The sequence below is a fragment of the Lagopus muta genome, chromosome 3 (assembly GCF_023343835.1).
Source record: "Lagopus muta isolate bLagMut1 chromosome 3, bLagMut1 primary, whole genome shotgun sequence".
NCBI lineage: Eukaryota > Metazoa > Chordata > Aves > Galliformes > Phasianidae > Lagopus > Lagopus muta.
In genome coordinates, this window is record NC_064435.1 from 48,747,429 (window position 1) to 48,771,134 (window position 23,706).

General features: G+C 36.9%; 1 protein-coding gene across 1 annotated transcript; it reads right to left on the reverse strand.

Annotated features, from left to right (window-relative positions):
• Positions 1-3,990: 3,990 nt before the first annotated feature.
• On the reverse strand, positions 3,991-22,279 carry AKAIN1 (A-kinase anchor inhibitor 1). Its single transcript, XM_048939857.1, has 2 exons — positions 22,069-22,279; positions 3,991-7,151 (listed from the first exon to the last, which is right to left on the reverse strand). Exons 1-2 carry the CDS (start codon positions 22,082-22,084, stop codon positions 6,961-6,963), a joined length of 207 nt encoding a protein of 68 aa, XP_048795814.1. The 5' UTR covers positions 22,085-22,279; the 3' UTR covers positions 3,991-6,960.
• Positions 22,280-23,706: the final 1,427 nt, after the last annotated feature.

Sequence of the window (23,706 nt, forward strand, 5' to 3'; positions counted from 1 at the left end):
AAGTACACACAAAATAAATACAGCATGCATGCACACACGCACAAATCAGCAAGCCTTCTAGCCTGCCAGCAGGCAGAATAGAAGTTAACCTAATTCTTACCAGGGCAAATGGAGTTATATAATCTGATTTATAAGAGTAAGGGGTTTTTCAAGGAAGTGAGGATTTAGCATATGTAGTTGTTTTGATTGCTTCAGAATCAAAACACAGCTTTAGTTTCAACACACAATGCGAATACAGGAAAAACAGTTAAAAGAAATGAAACATGCAGTAAAGGTATGGGCTTGTTTGTGGTTTGGGTGGGTGGGTTTTTTTTGTTTTTTTTTTGGATCGTATCAAGGAAAAGCATTACCTGTGCTGGAACACAAATTCAAACAGGGATTAGGGGGCCAATTCTATATGTTTTTTCCTCACATTTTTTTCCGAGCAAGGAAGAAGGTGACCTTGAGAGATAAAGCACAGGTCAGCTGGAGTGAAAAAGAGCAGGCAAAAATAAACAAACAAACAAGCAAGGAAGTTAACTTAATCCTCTAGGCTTCGATGTTTCCTTGGATTATAAGGAAGAAAAACCTGAAGGCATGCATTGAGTTACAGAAGATGTGCCTATTTTGGCCTAGAAGTAAGGTTTTTCCACACATCAGGTATGCTGAAGGCTGGTCTGAATTCCTGACTTGCTTGCTAGTGTGTTTTATTTCCTGCCTGACGGTGAACAAAGAACACCCAGGGGCTTGTTGCTAAAAACAAACAAACTAACCACTACAACAGCAGACAAAGAGGGACTTGCTTGGCTGCTTAGCTCAGTGCAGGAACCTTTCTGGGCAGGTAGAAGGCCAGTGCTCTCTGCAGAGGTCTGCTCATTGGAGCCTGGATCCCCACCTGTTCTCATCTAGACCCTCAGCTCCTCTGAGGGTGATGATGAGCCATCCATCACCTGATATGGGCTCTGATCTTCAAAATCAGCTTTAGCAAACAGAAGATAAAATTTGGTACCTTCGAGAGGAAGCAGAGCTCTCAACTAGGTGGCATCCCATTGTTTTTATGTGCTGAGGAAGCACAGGTATTGTTCTTTCATACAGTCACCAGAGGGGAGAATGATGCTGTAGTGATTCATTTAAATTTGAAAATGTTGCAGGAATGCACCGGATCCTCTCAAGAACCTCTTTTGTAGATTCCCTTGACTTTTTTATTTTTTTTCCTGGAGATGAAAATATAGAAATAAAGAAATGTACAAGGTCAAGAAAAGAGCTGCAGGGTCAACTTGCATTGCAAGGGCCACTTTCCCAGGCACTGCAGCCTCTGTTGCTGCCTGCAGCTTTCAGCCAAAGAGACTCCCTGTTCCCACCTAACTCTCATTGATGGAATATGTGGGAAATCAAATAAATGTCAGATAAACCTGGTCAACTCTCATAAGTCAGGGCAAACTGTTCACCAGGAATAGTTTTTCCCCAGAAGTATTAAAGATGAGTATCCCGTGGGTACATCAGCAAGAAGCTAAGGATGCACTGGCTAACACAGTTCTCCTTGGAAATAAACCTGTACAATAAGCTGTGGGAAAGAGTCAATATCCCACCGATGAAGCAAATAAGATTTATTATATTCACTTTCCTTGTTCTGGAAGCAGATAGTTCATGTTGTATCTGAGGCTTTTCAGAATAAACTGTCCTATGTGAAAGAAATGAAGGAAAACAGCATTAGTAAGAGGTATGTTTACTAAGAAATTATAAATATATGGCAAGGACAACTACTCTGGCAACTGGAGAGTGAGGCTTAATCTTCTGGAATGCTTTTGCACACGTAAACGCAAAGAATAGTAGCTACTGACTCCCAAGAGCAGTAACAAATGTTTCACTCAGCCAAAGGATGCCATTTAAAGTCTTCAACAGATGCAAGGAAGTAGCATTTAAGTCTTCAGAACAAAACAGTAATGTTCATCTTCCACCTCAGATCACAAAGCATGCAATTAGAGACTTCACTAGCTGATGATCCTAAATGGATTTCAACTCTGAAAGCAGTCATAGATCATTTTGCTTAAAACTACTAGCAGCATCTTACTTCAATGTTTTTAGAATCAAGTTAGGTGGTTTCTGCCTCCAGCTTGTACAGAGAGAAAATTAGCTCTCACGCAAGATCTACAGCCAGCTACTTTCACCACATATGTGAATGATTCATGATGATCTGAACTCTGTTGCCTTCTGCTATGGTCTATGGAGTAAAACAAACAAAAAAAGCCCACAAATTTATTTCCTCTAGGTCATTACTTATTACTGCTATGCACCTTTAGTGAAAGAAAAAGACAAAAACACAACATGAAAGCCACATCACGGTGGAATACATGATTCCACAGAGTAACTAGAAGTGAACTGTTGTTGTTTTAATGTTAAAGCTTGCAAGCTCATATACAAAAACCAAGTAGCAAGCCACTGGAAGAAACATTAATAAAAAAAGATAAGCTGCCTATGTTAATTGAACAAAGAGTCTGTCTAGCAGAAAAGAGCAGCTTAGAAGCATTTACACATCCATCTCCTTCTTGGTGTTCCCCAGAGAACTCAGGCATAGCTGATGTGTGCTCGTCCATCCTTCTGTGGAAGGAAGGAAATTGACTAAATCTGGCAGAGACGTAGGTGTTTTCAGAAGCCCATACACACTGATGTCCAGAAAGTTTCATGAAAGTAGTTACAGAAGTAGAGAGAGTCCTCGCTTTTACTCCCTTAGAATGGAATACAGTCCAAATTCAAAACCAGTAGGCCACAGCAAAGCCCTTTTTTCTGGAAAACTTAAAACAAGGCAGAAGGTTATTTCAGCACTTATTTGATGGGGCCACAAAGAGCCAGCCATGAGTTACTCTGGTGACTGGAAGAAAGACATTGTCAATAGCTTAGTTTTCCTCTTCACCTCTACATACTCTTAGAACAATTTAATTAATGCGTCGCAGGAACCAACTGAGAGAAGTTAGACTATGCCAATATATAGATTTTCACTGACTTCACTTTTTTCTTAGCCCCAGAAAGGTAAGCAAGTGAAAAAGGGTGAATCCTATATTCTTTCAAGAATATATTTTACTTCCCCATACCCTTTTCTGAAATTTAGATTAAGCACTGTCAGAAAAAGCTTTTGGTAATGACTCATTAACTTCTGCACTTGATATTACCACTCATGTAAAGACAAGCACAGCATATTTCATGGTAGCCACACTGAGAACAGCTACACTGCTATTTTCGTATTCTTATTATTGTAGATACATTACAGTCAGACATGCATAAGAATACTGCTCCCCCTTCTCCCCTGCTGCCCACCCCCCCAAAAAAAAAAAAATAAAAAAAAAATCAGATGATAATATTAGAGACTTTAATTAAAGTTTTTAGATGCATCATTTACTGTTGATTATACATCCAAGATTTTCCAGTTCTTAGTGATAATGTTAACACAGAGCGCTTTTATTTTTCTAAAATGTTAAAATGAAAATGTTAGTTTCCAAGTTACACTGTGTTTTTCATTTTATAGTAAGGATTTCCAGTGTAACTGCCCAGAGCCACCAACTTTATGAACAGTGCTATTTAGTAATCGCTTACAACATTTTGCTGCATCCACGCAAATTTTCATTTAGGTACCGCTGCTTTATGAACAGTGCCTGATTACAATACAAAGAACACAAGCACAGTAATAAAACCATGATAATCAACCTAAATGAAAATAAAGCAAGTGCAGCAGCAGGATAGATACAGATGCCTGATTCTACTTCGTGGGAAGAGAAGCAGTAAGTCTACTTTCATATTCATGCATCCTTCTACTTATTGACAGTGCTAAAATGCATTGAATTTGTTTTAAATATGTTTAGATACCATTCTGATTGTCTTGAATTTTTAAGATAGAAATTATTGTGGTGGATAACTCTTCCAGTACCACAAACCTCCCAAGCACACTTCTTTTCTCGAAAGACTTCCTACATAATCTGAACATTTTTTCCCCTTCTTTGACAAGGAACCAGAGTCACATAAGGTGTTGAAATTTCTTTATTGGTAATCCAATCTGCATCACATCTTTAATAATGTATAGTCTGTGTTTTTCTCCCAGAAATATGATCTACCCATGAATTTACTAAAATTACCCGCTTTCCTCACATGCAGTATAGATCTCAACTACGTACATCAGATGCAAATAGAGTGCAGAACATCCTTTGTCAACAGATAGGAGATACTAAATGCATGCCTTAATTTAGAGACATATAGTATAGATAGGAAATTCATTATTTGGGTCTCAAGGAAAACTACGCTATTTATGCAAGAGTATTTGGGTTTTTTTGATAGTCTCCTATCAAACCACCTCACAGCTCTGTGAGGCTTCCTATCATTCTTTCTCTATGATGTTAAACTTACGACAGCACTGAAATGAAGGGCACAAGGTACTGGTTGAGTAACAATGTGTCTAAAAGGGCTAGGATAGCAAAGAGATAATACAGAAGACCACAGTGGAAGGAGGGTAGAATAGGTTCATACGAAGTAACAGCAAAAAGCCTATATCCACTGTTATTTTTAAGTACTTATTTGCATAACATAGAGATTAAGAAAAAAATACGGACATGTAAACTTCCAGTCTATGAAAGGTACAAGTACCAGAAAGATATAAAAATACACGTCCTGCAAATTTCTGTGCAAAAAAAGAAAGTAGAGTAATCCTAAATAAGTTGTGTTTTTGTTGTCCTGTAGTTCTCCCTCTTACATTACTGTAGGCAAACACCATTTAGCATCACAGAGCCTCCTAAGGAGGCTTGTTTTCCCTCATCCACTCCTCTTGCCTGCTCCTCAGCTTCAGAATTGAACCTTGACTCGCAGACAGCTTTCTTAGGCTCTAAGAAAGCAAAGACACAATGAGTGTTCAGAGAAGAGCTATCGCCTAACTGAAGGACAATTGATGAAAAAGCTAATAGTAAAAATATAACTATTACAACAAATACACACATGCTTCAAGACCAAATATTTCCTTCTTTCAAAGCTTGCTTGGCTGAGGAATCCATCCAGAGCCTAGAGAAACAAACAAACTGTGTACTTGCAATATAGTTAAGTCCTAATTATTAGAGGATTTTTAACAACTTCACATTGAATTTATCTTAGCATTTTTAAATGAAATAAAGAGTGAGCTGGAGCATTTTCTGGTATAACTCAATGCTGTTAAAAGAAACAACCAAACAACACAAGCTGTAATACCAATACAATGGAAAACATAACAATGACAGCACAGTAGCAAATTCCTAGGCTACAGCAGATGAGATAAGCTCAAATACACCAACTATGGACACAAAGAAAAGAATCTGCTTACTCTTAGAAGGCTTCGGGTATGTAAAAATCTCCAGCAAGTGATACCCCCACTCCCATCACCAACCCCTAAATGAGGTCTGGGAAGGGGTGGATCGTGGTTCTACCCCTTCTTTTCACTCAGGGGCATTACATGCACCTGAGTTCCCCTGGGTTGGCTTTGCCTTCCCACCAGATGCTCAGTCACTGGTTCAAGCTGTGACTAGCATTTTCACTACACAAGTAGATTTAAGAGGCTCAATATTACAGTATGTGGTTATTTGCGACTAAGCCCCTAGCCATGAGAAAGAATCCTGAAATTGATTAACACAGGTAGTAGAGCATAGTAATAGCCAATTACTTAAATCAAAAAGTCACTATGAGACACATCTTGCTGAGTAGAAAAGCAATTATGAAAGTTTGTATCTTACTTTGCAGATTCTTTGCATCTGCTTCCAATATATTTCTAGGTATATTACTACAAGAATTCAGATGAAGTAGAGCTACAAGCCATTTCCAGAATGAAATAAACTATTATTCACTTAAGCTGTGTAATAGTGCAATCATCATTACAGTAAGGGAGCATAAAAGTTAAAGATGCATTTATTTAATGTGTATTTTCAGAAATATAATGGATTTCTTCAGCTATATAGAGTAGTTAAAGGATAAGTTCTGCATTACCAGCTTAAAGCAGCGCTATCTGAGGTCAATCTATGTGACAATTGCAAATATCTAAAGTCACTTTATGCCCAGCAGGTGAGAAACCTCTACCATGAGAGAATTCAGACACAGTGTATTTCCATTCTTCAAATATTAATAAAGTCAAAATCTTTTTTCATGAAGCCACTTCAGTATTCATTTCCGTAAATCAAGTCACAGCAAACTTTCAAAACTTTCATAGCTACCAAACTCCATATCAGCACATCTGTTTCTCTTCTTTCAATATCAAGAAAATTAAAAGGAGTGGTTGAGGCACAAGTGATTTTTGTACAGAAGTTCAGAAGGTACTTCAAATAAGTGGACCAAAACTTCAGTACTTATTTTAACTTCTTACAAAAAGAGACAAAGATCACAGATCTATGATCACAGATATAGACCATAGTTGCTGCAAAGTCATAGTGGATGCTTTTCTTTTTTCCAGGATGAAAAAAAAAAAGAGAACGGTTCTTGAAACTTGCCAAATCCATTTTACACATCCATGGTTAATCCATGGTTAATCAAAACAAATGACAATCTCATATCTCAAAGCAGCCTGAGAGCATTCTGCTACACACAATAGTAAACTGTTTCTTCTGTGAAGACAGCTTCAGTGAACCCGGTAAGACAGAGTCTGGCCAGCTGGCCTGGAAGCAACATTGCACGTAGAACTGACAGGGAAGTGCACTGACAACAAGCTTTGGAAAATATGTCCATACAATAAACCTTGTGCTTGAAACTACCTTTACAGCTATGGTTATTGTTTCTTTTATGAGGCACTGCGTAAATATGGAGTTAGTCATCTAATGCACTTAATATTTTTCAGCCGAAGACTATTGCAGCTTTACTCTATGTCTAGGTGTTGATTATACTTTGGTTTGCTTCACAACAGTAACATGGCGGTAGCAGTACAGCTGATACTAAAGAGAAGGCTGAAATCATGGCAGACGGAAGGATCAATACGAACAAGCTGCTCCTTTACTTTTTTTCATGCTTCTTGGTTAACTTTCCTCTTTCTAGCTGGAGACTCATGCTGCTGTTTGTTCGCTTCTCCTTTTGTTGGTTCTCCCGAGAAACTTGCTGCACAGCTTGGAGGATAGCAGTCTGCACTATCTGCTTGCTGGCATTCTGCAGCTTAACCTCGTCTTGCTCTGGTCCTGGTTTCTCACCTGTCAGAACCAAACGACAAACAAGGTGATTTAAGCATTTGTGGCTACTCTGTGAAATAGAGAACTGGGTAAGGAGGGTGGGAGATAGGAGTACTTGGGAACAGCTTACAACATAGGGAACCACAGAAGATGCTGTAGTAGGGCGCAAAATGCCTGCTGCACGCTCAGAATTATCTGAATGAAGAGGGAGACTGAGTCATAGAGCTCAGCTACCCGCTTCCCAGCCCGAGGACAGCTGTGTCTTCACAGCTGAAACAAGTATCATTCTACTTTGCAGCAAGAGAGGGAAAGTGTTTTTTTTCCCTCATCTATCTCTGAATCATATCCTTTTTGATTAGATGTGAGCTTCTCTATGGGGATTTTGACTTCATTTTGCAGTTCTGATGCATTTTTCTTCATGACCATAAAAGGAAACAGTTTTCATTAAGGTTTCTATTTACTTAAAATTAAAAGCCTTCACCCACTGAATTCCAATTGGCTTAAATGCAAACACTTTCTTAAATGTAAGTTCATTAATCCTAAGCTACATTTTCAAAAGCATTTGAAAAACATTAAGAAACACTCAGATTGCTACAGCTAAAGTAGGAAAACAAATAAACAAAGCTCCACTGCCAACAGCAACCTAAAAAAAAATACACATTTTATGTGATAGTTTCTAGTTTCACCAAAATGCTAAAACCTGGAGCAAAAGTAATGTTCTGTGACAGCTAGCATGGAAATGAAGAAAAGTAGATTAGAGACTACTTTGTTTCCTAGCAGAAAAGATGACTTGATAGGACAACAAGCAATGCTGTAAAATGGTCGAGGTCCACCTACAGGGATTTAGGAAAACACACTTGCTAATGGAATTACTTAGGGTAGGGGCTTAATTGCATTACTAGATTTGATTTTAAAGGCTTTTGAGATAATATTCTTAGTTCTTTCTTAATCCATTGTGTTATACTCACATAGTTCATGAAATGGGATTTGTACTTCACTGTCTGGTTTGAAGACATTTATTAAGAATTATGTCCTGAGAGAAGTAAAATAGAGTGAATGAAAGATCAGACGAGACCAGATGCTCTCATAAGAGGTCCACATTTGGAGTTGTGAGACATACTGTTCCTTAAGAAATAGTTGGAAGAAAATTTTAGATAGAAACAAAAAGTAAAGTAAAATCACCAATTTATCTTATGGAAGACTATACAAAGATTTGTGAGACCAAACCAACCACTAGCAAAATAATTAAACCTTATTCTGTAAGAACTAAACAATTCATTATCTCAAATACTTCTTTGAAAGAAGTTCAAAAGTACATTTTTTTATATCCATGATATACATACTATATGATTTCTGGCTAAGAGTAAAAAGGTAAGCATGCTTTTTTCTATTGAAATAAAATATATGAAATTTAAAATCAACATGCAACTGTATCAAGATTACTAGCTTTAGTAACTTAGTGGGTAATAACAGTAACAGTAATGGTGACAGGAGGTTAGTTGAAGTAGATGATCTTGTAGGTCTTTTTCAATCTTGTGATTCTACGATTCGATTTAACAGTAATGTACAGATACTACTCTACTGCTCAAATATGAACTCACATTATTACATAATGAACTAGTCTTGCTGGGCTGAAAAGTATCAGCCAACTCAGCGTTCGGAAGATACATTACCAAAAGTATGGATAAATGTGAAATTCTCAATGTGAGTGAATCTGTAAATGCAAATGAGTATGCTGGATTGGGGTACAAAGGTATATGAAATGTGATCAATTTACCAACCCCCATCACCAAAAGAAAACAGATATTATTTTTAAAAGCATACTGTCTGCAATCACATGGTTGCTGAAAATTACTGATTTTTCTTTATTTTGGAGCACTTCGCAATTTATTTTATTCTTCTTATTGTAAAAAAATCTGAATTATATATATATGTAAATATATATTAGTATGGTTACCTATGTTTTTCAGTTATTTGAGCATGGAGCAAAGCTGACATTCAAATGCAGTCCATTTAAGTGAGACCTTGATTACATCTCCTTGTTAGACAGTGTTGGTGTGTGCCAGGAAAATAAACAAAGCAGATATAAACCTCTGAACTACTTCTGATAGTTTAGGTATGCACAGAAAGGACATAAAGAAGCACAATCAAACATGTAACAACTTTCCATCAATATAACATATTTAGGATGATAGTAGCCCAGGTGGAAAAAAAAAAAAACAACTTAAATGCCCTTGGTTATGAAGCAAGTCAGAGACGCTGGGTGTTGTAAGTAATGGGGCCACTGAGAGTTTATGCTGACCAACCACATTTGAAATTAGCAGTCAGAAAATAAGAAGGGCATAAGAGAAGACAGAAAACTACAGACCTGTTGGTCTACCAACAATACTTGGAAAAATTATAGAGATTATCCTGGATGTTACAGAAAAGTATTTAAAGAACAAAGCCATTACCATGCATAATCAACATGGGTTCATGTAGGGAAAATCCTGCCTTAGTAATTTGACCTTATCATATTGTTGATATGATAATCCAGTCAGTGGATGTAATATTTCTAGATTTTAGTAAGGCTTTTGATGCTGCCTCTCATAGCATCCGACTAGACAAATTGCCCAGATGTAGCATGAGCTTTTCTTTTCTCCTTTTCTTTCCTCTTTTCCTTTCACCTTTTGAGTTGGATATCAGACACCGTGCAGAGGTCTGACCCTATAGAGTGACTACCATATGTGGAAGCTGGACTGACAGCCAAGATCCATACATGTCAGTCAGTCACATATGAACATCTAATTCCTCTTGGACTGTAGTGCCTGTCACAGCTGGCCCAGAGGAGTAAAAAATTAATTTGGTGTGTGTTCTCAACAAAATATAGGAAGTCATTGTCAGACATAACCTTTACAGTACAAAACACTATCCACTTATTATGCCCATTCTGCTTAAAAAATTTATGGTCACTGTGTGGCATAGTCCTGCCCTTGTGGCTACCACACCCTAAATTCCTCCATGGTGCTGCTAAGTGTTAATTAAGAGGATATCTGCCTTTTTCAGTCTTCCTCTACCCTCTTCTCTCTTGATACTATTTTATGTAGAGTCTAAATGGAGGGATGCTGTCATTTATTAGGAGGAATTAAAAAATTCAAGGTAAAAGATGGGATTGTGAATACAACAAATAGGACATCTACACTAAATATTAAGCAGTGTGAAAATTGAGAGAGTGTTGGGCATGAAGAGAAAGCTGTACTTTGAACTGGAAAACAGTGGGAAGTAAGGTCTGAAATCCCAGCTGCCTCTTAGAACAATGGCTCTGCACAAGAAGATTCTAGGACCTAGAGCTATGTGACACATTTTTTTCTTTAAATCTAGTATAGGGCTTTCTTTATAATTTTGTTTCCAATCATAGCTGATAAATGAGGATAAATGCATGTGGGTATTTGTTTGTTTGTTTGTTTTCTGACCTTACCTTAACTTTTCTTGTATGGCTTAAGCTTTCAGTCGTAGTTAATGTCATCTTCTGGCTAAAGACAGTAAAAATTTTAACTTTTTTTTTTTCAAATGTCAGAGTTATAGGGTACTTTCAAAAGGACCATCTTCCAATGCATTTGTGAAACTAGGTTATTTTGCCCTAACTCAGATAAATAATCTTTCACAATTGTGAAGCCCTAAGAATTTCAGGTACTGAAGTTGCTGTAAAAGGACTCCTGTTCAAGAAAATTACGAAAACAGAAATTTCTTCACTTTTTCCTCTTATTCTTCATCAGATACTGAATGGCTTAATAACGCCGAACACAGGAAAATCCAGCAGTAATTCACCTGAGAGATATGGGTTCAGCTGCCTTCTTGTTTCCAGCATGTGATAGTAGGAGATCCTTCCCCTCCCCTCAGCACTGGTGAGACCACTTCTGGGGTACTGTATCCAGTTCTGCCTCACCCTTCCTCATGCAATAGAGACATAAACACATAGGATTGAATCCAGCAAAGGGCCAAAAAGATGATGAAGGACTGGAGCTTCTCTTAAGGAGAAAGTTGAGAAGCTGAAAGCTGGAACTGTCTGTCCCGGAGAAGGGTCAGCGGTATCTCAAAAATGTCTATGAACACCTAGAGAGTGAAAATAGGATCGAGCCAGGCTTTTTCCAGGGTGCCCAGTGTCAGAACATGAGGCAGTGGACACAAATTGGCTCACCCCCAACACCAGGAAAGTACTTCTGTGCTCTGCGAGTGATGAAGCACTAGCAAAGGCTGCCCAGAGAGGCTGTGAAATTTTCTCCCGCAGAGATCATCAAAAGCTGCCAAAACGTGGGCCTGGGCACCCTGCTCTGGGTGGCCTGCTTGAAAGGGATGTTGGATCAGATGACCTCCACAAGTCATTTCCAGCCTCAACCATTATGTAATTTTGTGACTCCATCTAGTTAGGCTGCCATAGAACTCAACTTTTTCACTTCCTGAAGGAGTAAACAGCAATGTCTGGAAGGCTGTTCCCATTATTCCCTCTTTCTTCCAGCTATTCATTTCAAAGAAAACAGCCAGCACAAAGCTGCTTTCTGAGAAGGTCACTTCTTTATTGATATTCTGCACTTAGAAGAGAGCGACTGACTAAGGAAAACAGCAATGACTCATGCAAGTATCCCAAAGGGACTGAGCCGGAAAATGTCTATCAAACTGCTCCAGTTTGCTAAGATACAGACTGTTGTGGACACGAATAAATGCAGAACTTTGAGTGCCTATGGAATTAATAAGGCATTGTAAGAATCACATACTAATACTATTACCAACAAGGTAAAATATAGATATCTTCCCTGCGTCTAAGCATTTGTATTTGGCTAATCAAGTGTTAATAAGATACAGTTAAGTTTTGTTTTGTTTTGTTTTGTTTTGTTTTGTTTTGTTTTGTTTTTTTAAGATTTGAAGAATAATGTTAATAAAAATTCCATGACAAAATTTCAGTTGAACTATTTGCTGGTAAAACGTTACGTTACAGCAGAAATATCATTCTTCTTGTAAGTTTCCCTTGTCTAATGGCCACATCAACATGAAAAATCCCCTTCATGTCAGAAAACCTTTTCTAGTCATTCTCTGCAGTTATACTGCAGTTATACTGCAAACTACACTTTGGTTCTGCAATTGAAAATACAATTTGAAAGATGTGCAGAACTTCAAAGTCTTAGAATGGCTTTGGGAATCAGCCACGTATTCCACTTTCATGTAAAATTAGTGCCATATATTAATATCTAAAAATTTCCTTGGCTGTTCTGAAGCCTCATGAAGAAAAAATTGCTAGCAATTTAGAAAAATTAAAAAGCCAATAACAACACACACACACACACACACAAAAGCCCTGAACAAATAAACACATTTAAAGCAAGTTCAAATTTTAAATTCCTAGAATGAGTATTAGGTTTAAGTTCAAGAATACCTTGTGTGGGAGATCTTATACTCTGATGTTTCTAGACTATGGAATATACCTAGAAAAGTAAAAATCGAAATCAGTAACAATAGAGAAAGAGTGCTGAACACAGATTAAGTCTTGAAGAACTTCCATCTGGTTGTACATGGACCTTTTTCTCATTTACTTACTTTACCTTCTTCAGAGCACTGAGATTCGCTTCCTTTCCAGCCTGAGATCAAAGCAGTCTCTTGTGCCTTTTCCCTTTCAGTTTACTGCTCGTTAAATTTAGTAAGATTTATAAACATTCTTACTAATTAATACTTAGCAAAATATCATTTATGTGAATCAGCAGTTCAAAAAGTTATCCACCATATATTTTCATAGAACTGTTAGGGATACTGTCACGAAGCTACAGACCCCGTTCTTCTTGCAACCACAGACCCCGTTCTTGCAAAGATATAAGTCCATCCCAGATCACCAGATTATGGGAATAAACTGTGGGGGAACAAGGCATCTTTCAGTGGATGAAGTATCAATATTTTAAAATATTTTAAAACAGAAGTAAAATTTTTCACATGGAATTAGAGCAGGGGCAAAATGATGAATGAGCTGTGGTAGGAAAGAACTTCAGACTCTTGGAAAGCATAGCCTACAAATAATTTATCCCATACTTTTTGAGAAGGCATTAGTCACATGTGAGCATGAATGACCATATATGAACATCCTACCTCTGTAATCTCAACAAATTTCTACTATCTCTCAGTTATCTTTTTTGCTTTTTAAGCATGTTTATTGTTTTTCCTAGAACAAAAATAATGCCTTTAATTTAAATCCATTTTTCTCAAAACTTGTGACACATGCATCTCATATCTTCCTGCAGATTAGGTCTCATTCGGCCCTGAGACACAATACAAACCTGCATTTAAAGAGAACAACTTAACTCCTCCATCAGGTTCTGTGAACCCCAAGGGCCATACATCAGAGGTTAAAAGTTTAACATCTGCTTCATGGGAATAACAAACATAGTTTAATTCTAGCAAGTGAATACCTCTAAAGCTGTTCTCCTGGAAAAAAAGGATTTTTTTTTTTAAACAGCTTTGAGTTCAGCCATTTTTAAATACAGTGAAACCATATTTCTCTAAGCAAGCATCAGAACAATTTAGAATTCAGTTACCCAAAATATATTTCCATTAGCTACAAGTTTGATTTATACAAAATTTCTCAATTTGAAAGAGATATGAAACAAAAACTAGCAGTGTTTTGCAAGAGATTATGTAAATATATCTCTAACTAGAAACATTACCATTTGTTTTAAGAATATATTACTTTGGTTTGGAATAGTTAACCATTATAATTTTTTCTGCAGCACTGCAATATTGGATTTTTTTTTCCCCCATGATTAATAAAAATAATAACAATCCAACAAAAATATAACTCTCTGGTAAGTCTATTTCAATTCCACTCGAAAATACTACTGATAGTTTTACAAACAAACCAACAGTACAGGTAACATTTAAATTGGAGTGAAAGTACATATAAGCAAGACCATGATGATAAAATTTTATCATAGGGTCAAGCATATATTTATCAGAAAAGTTACAGGACATCAGCTAATTTTTGTTTATAAACTGTAATTCTCACAAAAAAGTGAAGATTATGGGAAGTTTGCAAATAACATAAAGTGTACATGTGGTAGTAATTAACTACATTGGTCTTGCATCACTGCATCAACACTGGTCTTCTACTGCAAAGAAGAGTTAAAATCTGTTCTTTACCTTCCTGATGGCTTTAGGCAGTGGCATATCTCTCAATTTTCCTAGTCACAGAATGGAAATTACAGGTGAGAATCTACTGGGGAATATTTTATAATCTGCAAATCACAATGGTTAAAAATCTCCTTCTGTGCACTACTTAATTGGTTTGTGCTGGATTTTCAGCACTGGAATCCATAATTGGCAAAAGAGATATAAAAGATGAGGCTGCACATCATCCATAATCAGGAAACGTTGATGATTCATATTAATTACATCCAAAATGAACGAACACATCAGTTATAAGGGCTATACACTTTCAAACATGTGCACAAAACCAACTTTATGCATGTGCCATTAAGGATTAGAGATCCAATTTATAGCAGTATCAGTAATGATACCAGCTCAGATCTCATGAAAAGGTCCTAGACTGAAGCATTAAGGGGGGAAAAACAAAGCAGGAGAGAGAAAAAAGAAAGAAAAGAAAAAAAAAAAAGGAAAAAAAAACCCCGCATGTGCATTCTTCAGTGTATTAAAATTAGTTCTGTCCAGTACTGTTACTCATGCCTCAGAATGGAACTCTATGAGTTTCTGAATGGTAACTGTCAGGTTTCTAAGGAAACTCAGTTGTCCTGATTACTTGAGGAAGGAGGAAGTAAACTGAAGGTCTAGTATTAGACAGTTAGTAGATTAAATAGAAGTTGGTGGCCCTGCCTGTGACAGGGGCTTGGAGCTGTTGATCCTTGAGATCCTTTCCAACCCAAGCCATTCTGTGCTTCTAAGATATCAGGAATACTTTCATGTAGGACTACCAGATTTTTCTAGTTCCCTAACCTGTAGTGGTCAGAAGATTTTTAACACTCCCTCGCTTTCACCAGAGAAGTTATAGTTCAGTTCTGTTTCCTGTCTAACCTCAATCCTTGACTAGTGCTGTGCAACCACAAGAAGAAGAGGAGGTTAGGGAGAAGGCCAACACAGACTACTTTGGATAAAAAAGAAAGCACAAAAATGAAATAGGAACAGCTTTGCTTTGAACACAAATCAAAGAAGGATGGAAAGGGAAAGAGAAGAGAAGAAATGCAGATAGACTTTCCCTAAGGACATGAAAATATCTCCAAAGTAATACTTTATATCCATATCACCTTTTCATAATTTTTTGTCCACTGTGCTTTTCTCTTTCAGAAAAAAGCATAGATGTAAGAACCATAGCTTTTGGTTTGGTTTTATATATCAATATTATTTTTATAAGTCCCTGGTGAGTTATTCCATAATACTTGAAATTTGCCAACCAATATGAAGCTTTCAACATTTTTCAGATTAAGAAGTTGTTGAGATCTACAGATATTTAAGCTATTCTTAAGAATTTTTCAACATGTTTTATAAGATTTATTGCTGTACTTTAATAAGATTAACTAAAACAGATTATAAACTTCAGTTTATACATTTACTCAGTATCTTCATGCATAGTAATGGTCTCGTTGTTTAAGGACTACATGTTCATAGCTCTGTAGACTGGATGCAGTTCAAAGTAGTAGTCACTGAATATTCTGCCATGCATAAATCTATTAGCATGATACTCAGATTTTGTTGTTAGAATAAAAATTACTTGAACTAACATTACAGGTCAACATTAACTGATCAGGGTTCTTTCTTTTTTTCTACTACTAAGGTAGAACTCAGTGTACTTAAAATAAGATACTTTCTAAAAAATATGCGGGGCCAGCTTCTCTAAAATTAAAAAAAAAAAAAATTATCTTAATCTGCACGATTTTGCTATTTCTTCTAGGAGACACACTTCAAGTAGGAAGTAAGAAACATCTCTGTATCAAATGCTGTGCTTCTACATGGAAAGGAGAAGTCTAGTGTTACAGATACATTTAGAAATTGTGTGCCATTAAACTTCTATTTTCTATTACTTAGGTGCTCAGATGTTACCAGTCAAAAGAACATTTTAGGCACAGAAAGTGACATAACATTTAGGCCTTCTAATTCTGTACCAAAAAATATCATTTGTGAGCTCACACAGAGCCTCACTGAATTCCCCACATACCTTTTGTAGGTGTTAAAAAGCTTTTGCTATCCATCCATGTAGCATGGGTTAAACTTTTCAAAGGTGCCATGCTCCACGGTTAGCTGTTGTGTTCATATTTCTGCAGTGCCACACAGTTTTTGGTCTTCAGCTCTGTAAAGCTTAATCAAAATTTGCAATATCTCACTCTGCATGGTTTTTTGTTTGTTTGTTTGTTTGTTTTTTGCTTTTAATGTAAAGAAAATAAGGAAAAGGCAATGTAATTTGTCAAAAGCCAGCAAATAAGTGATAACATTCTGCAAGCTGCAACAACTGTATAGGAAAAGTGTCCTGCTTATTTCAGAATGTGAAATGAGTTTGAAAGGTGTATATTAAGGTCATTACAAATTGTGGATGAATATATATATATATATGTATGTGTATATACAAAGTTAAAAGACAAAGTGTATAAAAGATTATATAAATTCAGAATGTGCCTTCGAAGAGGTGCATTTTCACAGCTGCAATCTGACAGGGTATCTATGCTGTTTTCCTCTCTTGGATCAAACTTTCCAGAGAAGTATTTTTCCCTCTAAAGAGAAAGGTTACTTCAGGAGAGAAGGTAAGGTTAATCTGATTATTTAACAAATGTAGTAATGGGTATGCACAACCTTTATACTGATAAATGGTAAGTTTATTCCCTGATCAAAGTAAGAAAATAGTGTCATTATATCAAATATGCATACTACAAAGTGAAGCAAATGAAAGTAATCCACAGGAGATTACACTTGCCTTACAGAAATATCTGCATGGCTCAACTTACTTCTTCAGGCAGAAAATTTCAGACTATCTTTAAGAAAGAAGACAGCATCTTCTGACAACATGACTACAAGCATTTGCCAGGTCAGATGACACCAGCACAGAGCTCACCTGCATTGACTTCCTTGGCAAGGCATTCTATAGGAATTTTATGGCTATTCAGGTCATCTTCTCATTGCTGTTAACATCAATAAAGATTCTGCTCCAATTGCAACTTCTTAAAAAATAATAAATCTTATTCTTGCAAATAATAATAGCAGTAATAAAATCTTATTCTTATTCTTGCAAAATATTAGGGAAAGAACATAACAAAAATGGCTAACCTCTCAGATAATTTCAGAAGGCCTATGAAGAAATTACTTCATACATTGCTTGCAAAGAACTTATGCTTAACTTCTTACGTGTAAACATGATATGTTAAGTCCTTAATAAAATACCTAATGTGTAAGATTGAAGATATAGGGAGAAATCTAAAGCTTTGCTGTATTCCATGGTATTTAATTTCCATTATCATGTTAAAGCTTACAAGGTTAGAATCATATTATGTATGTCTGTGAGAACTAAGAGCAATTCATATGGAAGAGTAACAGTCTGGAGGAAGAAACTTCACAGGTCAATGTAACTCATTCCCATTGCACACTCACAATTTGGCTTTTGGAAAACAGTGCTAATAAAGACATTAATAATGACTATATGACTTATTATTACCAACTCTTAGCTATGAATAATTCTTTTAATATAAGCCACTAGTCAGCCACTGTGAAGACTGTGCTTGTGAAGAGCTAGCTGAAAAGCTGTTTGAATTGCTGTTGCAGAAGAAAGGTGCCAAGCAGTGAACGTTCTGACTTCTGCAATGTCTAAATATCTTCAAACTTCAAGCGTTTTCACACATCTTTTTTACAGAGAAATATTGATTAAAAAAATGATTTACTACCTCTTCCTCCTTCATGAGAAAAGCCAATGAGTTTTTGGATTTAGGTAAGAAGAAAACTTCAAAATTACACTGAAAAATAACAAGAATCAACTGAAGGATGGAATTGCACTTCAAAGTAGATACTTAAAGGATAGAAATGTTCTGATAAGCTGCCAATATAAATGCTGTAGTCTTTCCTGACATATCCAGATCAAAACAAATTCTTTTCTGAAAAAAATAAACAAATTCATTTTTAACAAAACATAGCATGGTACAGTATTGATTTGGTGAAACAGTAATAACCTGCCATGTGATTCTAATTTGGTAATATCTTACAGTCTTACATTATAGAGTAAAAATCTCAACAGATACAAAAATAATCTTTTAAGTGATGTCCTAGTGAGAGAATTGCTTAGGAAACCCATTTGGTAGCATATACCTTTAACAAGATTCCAAGCTAGTTTTGAAATGCAGGCAACCTTTGTGCTTTATCAGTGCAGACACGCAGAAGGTAGAAGGTTAAGGTGAAAGTGTTGGAGTGATTCATGTGCAAAATAGCATTAGAAAAAATCCTGGGAGAATGATAAACATCTTTTGTATCCCCCTTGTTCAGATGAATCAAAAAAAAAAAAAAACCACTTCTTTTCCATTTTTATTTTAATGTTCCATATGAAAAGTTTTGGGGCCTTGAATAAGCACAGAGTATGCCCAAGACCTCCTGTTTTTTGGTTTGTTTTTTATTATTGTTATTATTATTATTGAAAAGTAACTGTAAGAAATTTGAAAAGAAAGTAGCATAACGTTGATTAGGAGCATTTAAAATGATTGATAGATACTGATGTTACGGATAGATGGCCTGATATTGGAAGTGACCTCTGCTTTTCAAACCAACAATAGAGCTAGCTTGCTGCATTCAAAAGTCATCTCTTCATGACTTTTCCTGATGTTTTAGAAAAAAAGAAACATTTTAATAACTCTTCATTTATTACCTTGCAATAAGTTGTAGAATTATTTACAAATATCAATCCTTTGTATGCTAATAGGACAAATTTTTGTTTTATTTTTAAAGTTCAGAATCTATTATCTTCTGAAGTCTCCTAAGACAACCTTTCACTTCAACATCTTCTTTATGGCCTAATCCAAAAACTGGAAATGTCATGTTTCCATACTGCAGTCCTCCATCCTTGCATTTGATGATAAGTAAAACTTTCTTGTCTACTTCTGCTTGAAGCAATTAAATTCAGGAAAAGCTAAACATTTAGATAAACAAACTAAACATTGCAAAGTAATAGTTTGTCTACATTTCCATTATATGGATAATCTCCTATTACAACAGTAGCATTATAAACAGCTGTATCATGTGGGAATCCTCTAGGTAGAATGATCTCCCAGACATCTAGTGTTGGCTTTTCATTTCATGGGGGGTTGGACTCAATGATCTCTGGAGGTCCCTTCCAACCCCTACAGTTCTGTGATTTCCTATACCAACCTACCATAAGTTAACCTCCATAGGAAAGTACAATGAAGCTCCAGTCAGATTAAATAATACAAGGAAAAATGGTCTTATTCTCAGTTCTTTTCTCCAGCAGACTATACAGCAATTTAAACCAAGAGTCAAAGTTAGTGAAAATTGGGTGTGAAGGAAGATCAGATATGAATAGTTGCTTTTTGCACACACCTGTAAGCAGCAACATACTTGCCAGAACAAGGCAGAGTGAGCAAGAATGTCTATTTTTCTTTAGTAAAATAATGATCTTTATGTAATATTTTTTTACAAATCCATTTCAATAATAATGAAGCCTGTGGTTTTGGTTTATTTTGGTCTAATGTTGTAGGATTTGTTGTTGTTGCTGTTTTTTAGCAGCTGGTTGTAAGAGCTAGGAAAAAGAGTTGAAGATTAAAAGTAAAATCTCTATTCCATCAATAGGTAGTTGTCTTTGTCTTTAAAAACTTACATTTTAATTCGGTAGGCTTTTGCTACTTGCTAGTTTATGAACATAGCACATCAATCCAGTGCTCTTCAATAATGTAAAGCCTCATCTTGTTGACATGCAAATAATTACCTTTGTCTTCAGCTAAACAAACTTTTCCTTGAAGAGATTTTTTTTTAGTTTGTTTTCTTTGTGTGCACATGTGTATGTTTGTATGTCTGTGTTTTTCCTCTTCTTGAAGCATGTTTATAATTTTGAGCCTAAATAATATAATGTACAACCATTTATAAATAGACAAATCCTTTTCTATTTCATCTTATTCCCCCCCTCCCCTCCCCTCCCCTCCCCTCCCCTCCCCTCCCCTCCCCTCCCCTCCCCAGACCATAAGAAACAAATAAATGAAATTGAGATCAGGTCATTCATCACAGTACAATAAAATCAGAAAGTTAAGACAGGAAAATGAAACCCAACTTCTTATTAAATGTATAGAGTTCCTACGTGATATAGCCACATCTATAGCTACTATGAAGATATTAAAGATGTACAAACCCCTGATTTTTAAAATATACACATACAGAGACAAGAGAGAATGCCAGGGTAAAGCTGACTGACAGTGAAGAAAAGCGATCAGCAAAAATGTAATCCACTCAGGCTTGCTCTGTAGATTGTCAAACCTCTCTGATTATTTTATCATCTCTTCTACAAATTCCTATTTAGTTACCCTACGTACATTATGACATTTGCAAGGAAACCAAGGGCTTTTCTTTATGTAAAAATAGGCTGAGAAGAATGATTATACAAGACAGATTTTTTTTTTCTTTATGGATTAGGGTTGTGAAAAGAACAATTTATGCAGCTATTAATGAGATCAGGTTTTTAATAATTGTCAGTCTTTGAGGATGACAAAAAACAATGTGTTTACATTATTTTAGAGGTAATCTTACCCTGCAGTATTTCAGTCCCATAGTGCATTTAAAAAATGAGTTCAGTTAGTGGTGACAGACTGTCAGATAAAAGGAACTCAGAAAAAAAGCCACTAATACTGAAAGGTATACTACATAAAACAGTGGCTGGTTCTATTGAGATAAACAACTTGATCCCAACTTCAGGACAGTCTCTATGGGAAAGCAGTATATTAGTCCACAACTTAGCAGTATGAGAGGCAAAATCAACTTCTGATTATTGAAGGGGGATATTTATCTCCCAAAAGGTTAGCCTTTCAGCTGTTCAGTTAGGAAAGTGAACCCCAAGATATTTTTCACTTAATGAGGGTGTAAAAGTTTTGGGTTCTTACCCCTTCACAGATGAGACATGAAATTTCAAAGGAAAGCAAAACTTCTGTAAGCCTTGCAAAACAAAGGCTTCAATAATTCTTCATTGTCAAGTTGCAGCATTCACTTTCCCTTTTCTATCGACTCACTATTTTACTGACAGCTATGCATTTTTAAAGAAATGAATTGCAAGTCATTTCACTACAGAAAATGTTATGCATGACTATAATATCTGAGAGCTACTAGGCCTCTCATCCATATCTGAACAATAAATTGCCGACTTGTAAGCAGAATGTATTACATCCAATGCATGTTCTCTACAGTTTCTTTCTGGTGTAGTACAGTTATATCATGTAGCAAAACTCCCTTACGGAGTGAAGTGTCACATGAGATTCTGCTGAAGTCTTCAATTTTGTTCCAGTAACAACTGGCCTGAACAAACTTTCTGTACACTTCCATTCTAATACTTTGAGGGGAGTAAGGGAGAGGGGGGAGTAGTGATGGTGGAATTTTGTAAAATAACTCCAGAGATTCAGAGCTTGTTTCATTGACAGCCACCAGTGCTGGGGGCATTCACTCCCGAGGCATTGCAGGGCTCCATTCCCCTCCCTGACCCTTCTTTTGTGCAGTCTAATGTGCAAAACCCCTTGCACGTGTAAGGTTCCTGCCCCTGCTGGAAACCATAGGGGTGACCCTTATAGCCTTCAGCTGAATCCCTCCCTATGAAACCTCCTATCCCTGCCCGGCAGTAGTACTGGTTCAGCTGGTACTCCCTCCCTCACAGACCCCGGAGCAGACTCTCCGGCGTGGCCAGGGCCTTCCCGCTGGTCTCCCTGGGGTAGGCACCCGAAGCGGCTGCCCTTACCTGGAGCAAACACCATGATGCCGCCCGGGCGCGGCGCTGCTCAGCACCTCGGACAGCTGCAAGTCCCGCACGGCTCAGCACCTCGGACAGCTGCAAGTCCCGCACGGCACAGCACCTCAGACAGCTCTGGGTCCCGCACGGCTCAGCACCTCGGACAGCTCTGGGTCCCGCACGGCTCAGCACCTCGGACAGCTGCCGGCCCCGCACAGCGGCGGAGGCGGCTGCGGGCCGCGGTCCCTCCCTCCACAATGCGGCGGGGCGGGGAGGGGGCCGGGGCGCAGCGCGCCCGCACGGACACACACGCACACACACACACACTCACTCTGAGAAGCATCGCTGCCACAACTCGCTTCTCCACAACGACAGCAGGGGGAAGGGTACGGAGGAGAAAGGTAATAGCGATCTGCCCAGCGGGGATACCTGCTAATTGCTCCTAATTAGCTCTCGGCAATAGCCCTGCTGTCTGACATTTCGGGGTGCGCTGCTTTCAGCACAAGCTAGCTGACCTGCTAACAGGCTCCAGACATGCTGGACTTTGTCACAGTATTTTAGCTTTCAAAGAGAAAGCGGAGGAATTTCTCCCCTGATTTCACAGGCCTGCTAGCCCATCTCTAGTGAAAGAAACACTTTGAATTAATAGAAAATATTAGCATTTGAAAATAAGACATATGACATCAAGGCCAAAAGGTAAATCAATAAATGAATAAATAACTAAATAAGGAAGAGGAGAACAAACCGTGGGAGACGACAAAACTTAAAAATTTCCTTAAGTTTTGTCCTACTTCTTTAATTTGCTTCTATTTATAAAACCCATGCTCAGATTTCCTGTGGGCTGAGAACTTGTGCAAATCTAGTGAGAAGTTTAGACAACAGTCGGATGAGACACAGTTTAAGAAAATATCTGTTCTGTTTAAACCTACACAAGCAACCGTCAATTTGAAAAAACAATGATTAAGCACTGCAAATTAGAAAATGTAGATTAAAACCATATTTTCTTGTGAAAGTTTGCATATAAATTTGCAATATATTTTCCATTCATATGTTTACAATAAACAGATATTTGTACTTCATTTTTTAATTATCAGGCATTTCACACAACTTCCCAATTCAATTTCAGCTCTCAAATAAGGCCTTATTCTTAAAATATAGATACAGAAAAGCATTGACCTGCTTAAATACTTCTGGCTATATTCTCGAGCAATAACTCAAGAATGGCATCATTTTTAAAGTCAAATTAATCATCTGCTGACAGGTTTTATTATTTTTGAAACACTTTATAAGATCATTTCTCCTTGGGAAGGCCTTCAAGATTCATCTTCACATATGATTTTCACTTATCTCACACAGCAACTGAATTAATGAAATTAAACATTACACTCTCAAATGCTCTGAAATATTGTTCCCTTTAAGAATGTTACTTAATAAACTCAATTGTAAAAGAACTACAGTATATGTAAAATACATAAAATACAGGAATAAAACAAAAACAGTCAGAAATAATCAGCACTCTTATGAGAAAGATCATATGTATCCTATAATCTTTAGGAAATTCTGACTTTTGGAAAGAAACTAGGAAAATTCAGTGGTGTTTTTACTACATGGCCCCTACCTTCTTTATTAATGTATTTAATGGAGAAT